Source organism: Condylura cristata, unplaced genomic scaffold (genome assembly GCF_000260355.1).
Source record: "Condylura cristata isolate star-nosed mole 26May11 unplaced genomic scaffold, ConCri1.0 scaffold00005, whole genome shotgun sequence".
NCBI classification, from domain to species: Eukaryota; Metazoa; Chordata; class Mammalia; order Eulipotyphla; family Talpidae; genus Condylura; species Condylura cristata.
In genome coordinates, this window is record NW_004567106.1 from 65,632,937 (window position 1) to 65,641,438 (window position 8,502).

The 8,502-nt window shown below is 47.0% G+C and overlaps 1 protein-coding gene across 1 annotated transcript in view; it reads right to left on the minus strand.

Moving 5' to 3' along the window:
• Window positions 1-3,286, minus strand: part of CREB3L2 (cAMP responsive element binding protein 3-like 2) — a 115,613-nt gene extending 112,327 nt beyond the window's left edge. The window contains exon 1 of the mRNA XM_004677076.2: window positions 2,877-3,286. Within this exon, the coding sequence (XP_004677133.1) occupies window positions 2,877-2,978 (102 nt within the window). The 5' untranslated portion in view covers window positions 2,979-3,286. The remainder of the gene's footprint in view (window positions 1-2,876) is intronic.
• Between the last annotated feature and the right edge of the window lie 5,216 nt (window positions 3,287-8,502).

Genomic DNA, 8,502 nt, shown 5'->3' on the forward strand with positions numbered 1-8,502 from the left:
TGGCTTACTCTATTCTTCTTAGGCCTACTTTGTCCATAGCATTTCTAAAGTCTAAGACAGTATCACTTATTTCTCTATTGCATGTTATTTATTATCTCCCCCATGGGCGTGCACACACACACTCACAGGAATTGAAGTTTCTCAAGGTCAGGAAGCTCTCTCTGCTTTTGTTCATTGATGTATCCCAAATGTTTGACACACAGAAGAAATTCGGAAGCTATTAACTGGAAGGACTATACGTGTTTGAATGCATACAGAATCAGGTCATCTCCTACAGGGAGATGCACCAGGTCAGGCCTTCCCACAGTAAGGACTAATGACGTAATAATGACCTTGGCAACTAGATACCCAACAAAATCCAGAAAGAGATGGGAAAGTTATCTATTTTCAAATCTGTCGAACCCCCCTCGTTTGGAAGGAATATAATCTATTGCCTCTATGTCCAATACCTAGCAACACAATTTCACATACACAGTTTGTTGGCAAAAACTGACAGTGATGAAGGGCTACCCAGAAGAGACATGGACCTAAGCGGTGGACATAGAGGTCATTTGTTTAAAGCTTTTCTTATAAAGATTTATGTATGCATACAAAACTGAGGTACCGGCCAGAGGTGCAGCGATGTTGAGAGGATTCACTAGAGACAGAGTGGGGAGCAGAACAGGTAGATCAATGAAGTACACTGCTGAGGGGAGCAGCTTGTGAGTAAGGAGAGGTCTGCTGTACAATGTGGGACACCTCCAGGGTTGGGGATCGAACTCACATTGAAGCAGCTGCACAGTGCTGGGCTTTAACCAGTTGCACCACCACAGAGAGAGCCCAACATAAAGGTAACTTAAAAATGGCCCCCTAGCAGTGAGGGGATTAAAGTTTCAGCAATATCACCAGCCACTTTGGCCTGAGGCTGAATTCTGTCCACAGACAGAGAGCTGACCCACACAGCACAGCCAGACCTCTCCTGCCCCACCCTCTGCTCCCCTCAGTAGTGTATTTTCAGTGGATCTGCCTTTTCTGCTCCCCACTCTGTCTCTGGTAAATCCTCTCAGTCTCTGCACCTCTGGCCTGTACCTCGGTTCTACTATATAAATAAATACAAATACATCTTTAAAAAGTTAGTAAAAATAAAATTAGAAAAAAAAATTACACATCACTGCTTCATTACAACACAGAAAAATTGAGCCCTAAAATCAAAAGGAATGAAAGGTCTGGATCCCTGAATCTGCGCTGAGCACTGGTTACAGGCCTGTAAGCTGCTCTTCTGGAGTCCAGTGTCACAGATAGTCAGTCACATGTGGCATTTCAAACTGAGGCCTGAGGTCTCACAAATGCAAGTCACAGGGATGAAAAAGGGAAGTGGGGGGCTTACATAGAATTCACCCCACCAGCCAAAAGCCAGCCCCAGTGCTGTGGCAGCAGCTGGTGGAGGAGACATTTTCACATAAAATGAGTTTAAGGATATTTCACATAAAACAGGATTAAGAATAAATGAGAAGAAGAAAAAAATGTACAAAATGATGTAAAAAAAAACTGTTATTAAAAAAAAAGAATAAATGAGAAGGGCTGACCCTTAGCAATGGTTCAAATGCAGCCTGTGTCAGCAGAAACTTCTGGAGCCCCAATGATCAGAAGATATCTGAGCATCAGCATGCCCCAAGGTCCCAAGGTCTGTAAAGATGACAGGAAGCACATCTGCCCCCCTCTCCGCCACCCCCCTCCCCCCAATGTCTCTAGGAGCTAGCTGGCTGGTCATATGGCACACTGTTGCCCCAGCGTGAACTACCACACCCTCTTGTCCCGCACACTGCATTTTAAAACCAGCCATTTCCAGCCACCACCAAAGCTTTGGTGGGAATTGCAGGGAGGCCCCCTCTGTTTTCCCAAAATAACGTCAGCCAGAGGCAAAGGCCAAAGAGGAGGAGTCCGCAGGCCATTTTGCAGAAGTTTCAAATATCCTGGCACTGACCCCATTCAAAGAAGCCCGATGGGGAATAGGCCAAGCCTCTCCTTTTCTCATTAGTATTCTTTCTTCCTTTCTCTAATTACAAACTTTTGCCCTGATAAGACAGAAACAAAGAGACTGCACAGAAAGTCATTTTATGTGTTGGCTTTTGTAAACAAACTTTCCTTATGCGAATGTCATACCCCAAATTTTAAATTGAAAACTTTACAAGGAATATGGAGGTGCCCCGTGACTTATTCCCAACGGGGTCTCTGAGCAGGAGACTGAGCGAGGAACTGGTGAGCTGTCCCACCTTCTCCGAATCCCTCTCTGTCTATTCCGCTGCCTCACAGATCCCAACTCCTCTGCTGATCCTGCTTCTGAAAAGGGAGGAAACGGATTCCTGGCTGTTCAGTAAAAGAGCCAAATAAAGCCGTCTTCCTCCTCCAAGCGAGCCTTTCCAACACGCACACGCTTTTTAAATGTAAGGACGTAAAGGAGACAGAGAAACAGTGAGTCACACTAGAAGAGCGACGGAAAGAAAACGCAACTTTATTTTGTCCGGCTTTTAAAAACCTTTCCACAAAAATCAAACAAAAAGCAAACTAAACAGAGGCTTGTTATTCTCCCAACACCTATTCCTTCTTCGGCTTCCAGTACTGTTAGCGATAGCAAATGATATCGCAGACGAGAAAGCCTCGGGGGCCGGCCGGAATGCTAACCTCTCAAGAGGAGGGCAAGTGTCATTCCCACGATCGAGAGCTTCGAAGAGCCAGCTGCCCACCTCTCTCTGTCCAGGTGGGAAAGCCACACCCCTCCCGGCTCTCCTCCTCCCCGCCAAGCCTCTCCCCAAACGCGCCCTTCCCGACCCCCAGCCCCCAGCTGTCGTCTGGATGGCACCGCGCCCCTCACGGCCGCCCCCTCGGCCCGTCCTCACCGTGTGGTACATGAGCGCCTCGGTCTCCCCCGGCTCTGACAGCTCGCTCAGCTTGCGGTCCCACTGCAGGACGCTCTGCTCCCCGCTTTCCAGCACCTCCATGGCGGTCCGGGGCGCGGGCCGAGATGCTGCGCGCAGGAGGGGAGTCGGCCCCGCGCGTGCTGTGAGCGGGTGTGTGTGTGCGGGGGGCACAGGGGGGCTGCACGTAGGAAGGAAACCTCCGCTCCTCTGTCTGAGGGAGAACTCCCAAGGGCTCCCGTCCGACGTCCGCCGAGACCTGGGGATCCCCGGGGGGAGACAGACTAACCGAGGATCGGGTCGAAAGCGGCAGGGTTTAAGGCAGGGAACGCCTCCTAAATAAAGGCAGGCGATCAGCTTTCATCCCAAGTAAATCCCTTCGCCATAGACCCACTTTCCACTCGGGCTCCAGACACAAACTTTGAGACTCCCCAGGGCTCCCCAGCTCAGTTCCAGGACCCAGCTGTGACACCGCCTCCCTCAGGGATAGTGACCAATAGGATGCGCGGCTCGCCAGCTCTACCCAATCAGAAGTCTGTCCCTCCTCCTTGTCCCGCCTTCGAAGGCAGCGGCTTCGGGAAGTCTCCGCCCAGGCTCTGGAATGTGGGCAGGGCGCACCGTTGACGTCACCCGGGTCCTCCTCCAGGCCCAGCGGGGACAGCCGCGGGCTGTCTGCAGCAGCGGACCAATGAGGTGCTTGGATAGTGAGTGAAAGGCTGGAGCACTGACCAATGAAAAATGGGAACTCAGAAGAGCCAGCCAATCAAATAGCGACAAGAATACATTTTATACAAGAGGGCGGGGGAAGGATCTGTCTGAAAATCTAGAGAAATTAGTGATATCAACCGTCGTAAATAATTTCACGTAGATCAGCTCATTTCAGTCGGAATTTAAAAAACAGGAATCATATATTATTGTAAGGAAGATACATAGTTCTCATTGTACATGACTTTGGATTAGTACAGTTCTAGCGAAGTGTCGTTGTTTCACGTTTTCCGCCCTTAATTCTCGCAAACTACCGTTTTTATGGGCTTCCCTTTGCTTTTCGTTTTTCCTTACATTTACTCACAGGCATTATTGCTAAGAACCACAGACTTGTGCCATGAGCTAAAGACCTTGTACTCAGAATTGTTATCTCGGTGGAGGTGACAGGCAATTAGTAGGTAAATAAAAATACAATTACAAATAGTAAATACAGGCATACTATAATCTTGGGAAATGGAAACAACCATAAAGAAAACCAAAAAGGTGGGGGTGGTTTATGCTATTTTTCACAGCAGCCAATTTTTTGTCTGGTGGGTGGCATTTGAGCTGCAGTCTGAATGAATCCAGGTTTGCCTGGTACTTTACTAGAAGGGAGAGCAGTGGCTGCAGCAGGACGTGACAGGCAGTGAGTGGTGGTGGCATTGAGGCTTCGGCGCTGAGCAAGGCGAGATCACCAGGCCTGATTAGACCATGGAAGAGGGCGCCTAGTCTCAAGTATTTCCCCCAAACGTTGTCCATTTTCTTCCTTCCTTTACGAAAAGAAAGTCCTTGAAAATATTGCTGCTTTGCCAGTTAGCTCCAGAAGCTCCTTACAATGGCACATTCAGGTATAAATACGACTTTGTTCCCTCTGCAAGTATTTTTGGTTGAATGGAGTCAGCCAAATGTCCGAGAACTCTTGCGGTTAAGCAGATTATCATATAAACTTATCCATTTGTCTCCCCTATCTCCTGGGTCTCTTGAGATTATTTTAATCTGTAAAATGGAGCTTCTAGTTTATGGGCATACATTTCCTTGTTGGGTGATTTTCTTATTAATCTCATGGTATCGGGTTTTTGTGATCCAATCTGCTGCTCCTTCAATGCATCCTTTCATGGATCACCCTTTCAGGATTTTTTTTTTTTAGAAAATTTTTTTCTTTAAAGATTTATTTATTTCTGCATACAGAACTGGGGTACAGGCCAGAGGTGCAGGGGCAGTGCAGGATTCACCAGAGACAGAGTGGGGAGCAGAACAGCCCAACTGATGAAGTACCCTACAGAGGAGAGCAGCGGGCGGGTCAGAAGAGGTCTGCTGCACCATGTGGGTCACGTTCGGGGTAGGGATCGAACTCATGCTGAAGTGGCTTTGGCTTCTTAGTGCTGTCCCTGTGCGACACCAGGGAGGGCCCTCAGCTCTCAGTTTTTAAAAAACCACTCCTAGGTTTTTTAGCATGCCACTCAACATGTGCAAACCCAGTTAAAAACATGCACACCCTTCTTAACACTGCAATGCAAACATTTACCTGTCAAGTATTTCTGCTCTTGAACAACACTGCCACTGCTTAAGCCCCATATCGAAGGCAGCTCCAGCGATTCTACCTCCTAACAGTTACCCTGTTGTGTAATTTCCTCCCTTTGAGTATGGTTTGGAGCTGGGAACTTCTTTCTAACAAATAGGTTGTGGCAAAAATGATGGGCTGTCGAAAAGATTCTTTCTCCTGTCTTGTCCTTCCACTTCCTCACTTGCTTACTCACTCTCAGTAAAGCCAGCTGCCTTGCTGCAAGCTGATCAGTAGACAGGCCCACAGGGCAAAGAACCAAGGCAGGTGCCCCCTAAGGGCCAGCAAGGAAACAGGTCTTCAGTCTGCTGAATGAAATGTGGAATCAAATCTTTCCCACGCCAAGCCTTGAGACTGTCAAGGCAGTGATAGGGCACCCCAGAACCCCCAAACCTACCTGCTGTAAACAGGTTCTGCATGGATCACATCAAGACAAAACATATAGCCCTTTAATGGAAAGGAACTTTAATACAATGAGTGTGCAATACAGACAAGACAAAGAATATAGTTTCCAAATCAAGCACCCAAAGTGACCCGTCCCCTCATGTGTAAATGTCTAGCCAAGCAGGCTTGGCCCAAAACAAGGTCTGAAAGCCCACCACAAATCTGAAGCACTTTCCAGGGGAGACCCAGAGAAAATAGGCAGAAACAGCCACAACATCAAAATCAAGATTAAAGCTGCCATTGTGTTTCAATCAGTCCAGGACCAAATATCAAACACAGCTTCTTCACATGTCTCTCTGCGCCACGTGCCTCCTCAGGTCTCCTTCTGGCTCCATCCTGCTTCCTTCCTCTTCAGTCTCTTCTCCCCCTTCTTCATTTCCCTGTTCAGCTCTACCCTTCCTTGGGTGGGTCAGGAAACTTGGAACCTCCCTTTCCCTGGGGACCACCTTCTCACAGGATGTTAGCAGCCTTTGGGACAGCCTGAGGCAGAGGGCTGACACATCTCACCCAGATTCCCCACACACAAAAAGTAAAGGTTATAGGGGGCCTGTCTGGTGGCCAAAGAGGTTAAATCTCAGGACTATGCAGGGATCAGCAGCCGCTGCAGCACAAGTTCAATCCCCAGCCAGGGAGCTGACCCACACGCGCAGCAGACCTCTCCTGTCTCCTGCTGCTCCTCTCAGCAGTGTGTTTCAATACATCTGCCTGTTCTGCTCCCCACTCTGTCCCTGATGAATCCTCTCTCACACACCCCACACCCCCGCCACCACCTCAGGCCCACAGCTCTTGTACACATATATAAAAAAATCTTAAAAAAAAAAAATAGGCCCTCCCTGGTGGCGCAGTGGGTTAAAGCACAGCACAAAGAAGCTTGGACCACTTCCACATGAGTTTGATCCCCGCCTGCCCTGGAGGTGACCACATGGCGTGGCAGACCTCTCCTGACCCGCCCGCTGCTCCCCTCAGCAGTGTACTTCGCCCATCTGTCTGTTCTGCTCCCTGCTCTGTCTCTGGTGAAGCCTCTCAACCTCCGCATCTCTGGTCTGTACCCCCCAGTTCTGTACGAATAAATAATAAAAAATAAATCTTTAAAAAAAAAATAAAGGTAGTAATGGATGTTGTTTTAAGCCACTCAGTTTTTCCTTCATAAAGTAAGAAATAGAGCGATTGGTCTCCTACCCCCCATTTAATTAATTTTGTCTGGATTCTCATAATCACATCACAGTCCCTACTGCTGAGTTTTTTCAGAGGGAAGTTGGACTCACAATACCTCCAGTCATGCTCTCAAAACTTCACTAGCCCAGATCCTGTTCTACATCTATAGTCTAACTTATGTCGGACCTTTCTCTCTTATTCGTAGGACTTAGCTGTTTGGCTGACTCTTTGGCTAACTTTTCTGGGATCTTTAAAAAGTAGTAAAACTTGCACCTCTGGTTTTTTTTTTTTTTTTTTTGAGATACAACTGACATATAATATATTCGTTTCAGATGTGCAACATAATAATTCAATATGCATATGTATTATTAAATGATCACCCCAATAAGTCTAGTTAATGACCATCACCACATACAGTTGTGATGACAACTTTTAAGATCTACCGTCATAGTAACTTTCAAATATGGTATTATTGACTATAGTCACCAAACTGCACATTACATCCCCAGGATTTATTTATTTTATGACTAATGTGAGTCTGCTAGACTAAAGCGGCCTGTCTGGTCACCATTATTGTTACCTGAAGTTCTGCATTCCTGTATAAGGTCAGAACTTCCTGGCCAATCAGTCATAGCAAAATCTTAAAATCTTACAAGGTGCCTTTTTTTTTTTTTTTGATGTATTTATTTATGCACACAAAAACTGGGGTACAGCCAGAAGTGCAGGGGCGGAGGAGGATTCACCAGAGACAGAGTGGGGAGCACAACAGGCAGATCCACTGAAATACACTGCTGAGGGGAGCAGCAGATGAGACAGGCGAGGTCTGCCGTGCCATGTGGGTCACTCCCTAGATCAAACTGGGGTTGGTTTTGTTTTACAGAGACCCTTGTTTCAGGCACGTTCCTGTGGTTGCCATGGCCTTATGCCAATCTAACGGGTCCCTCAACCACCAAGCCCTGTCATTGTGCCTCCAGATGATGAACACTGTAACAGCTTTCAGCTGCTCCATCAGGCCACCAATTTGTGGCTTGGCTTCTAAGATTCCACTCATGGATGCATTACCCACAGCAACTGAGTCTAGGGCACCAGGCTCATGGGTCTGCCCCTGTGAAGTTTACTTGTGATGACAAACACTCAAAAGGAGGAAGACACAGAATCTGAAGAATTTCTTTGAAGTCCTCCAAGAGCAGTCAAAGTAAAATTAAGAATGAAGTCCTTAAAAACCAAGAATACTCAAACCAAGAGATGCTATACCCCAAAGAATGAGTTCCACCAAAATATTCTTTTGCAATGTTAAATTTAGGAGGGAGAAAAAGTCGCATTGCTTCTCACGTCAACTGGAATTCAAAGGTAGAGAACTAAGCGTGGTGAAGTTAAATTTTTACCTGTTATTGATATTTTGTCAGAAGTCACAAGATTTCCTCCACAGCAGCTGCTAAGGAGGAAGCAGGGTCCCGTCAAAGAAGTCGACCCAGCACTAGGCCAAACTGTGTGTGTGTGTTGCGGGGGAAGGCGAGAAGGATAGAGAAGAAAAATCCCCCCTTTCAAGGATGGCAAATAAATTAACATCAGACAGCTTGATAAGACGAAGAAAGAGTTTCATAATAACATATGTACATGTAAGAGACACAGATTGACTTTTACACAGATTCAAGTTGCCTTCTCAGGAATAAGAGTTAAATCAATTCCGCATGGGAGATACCC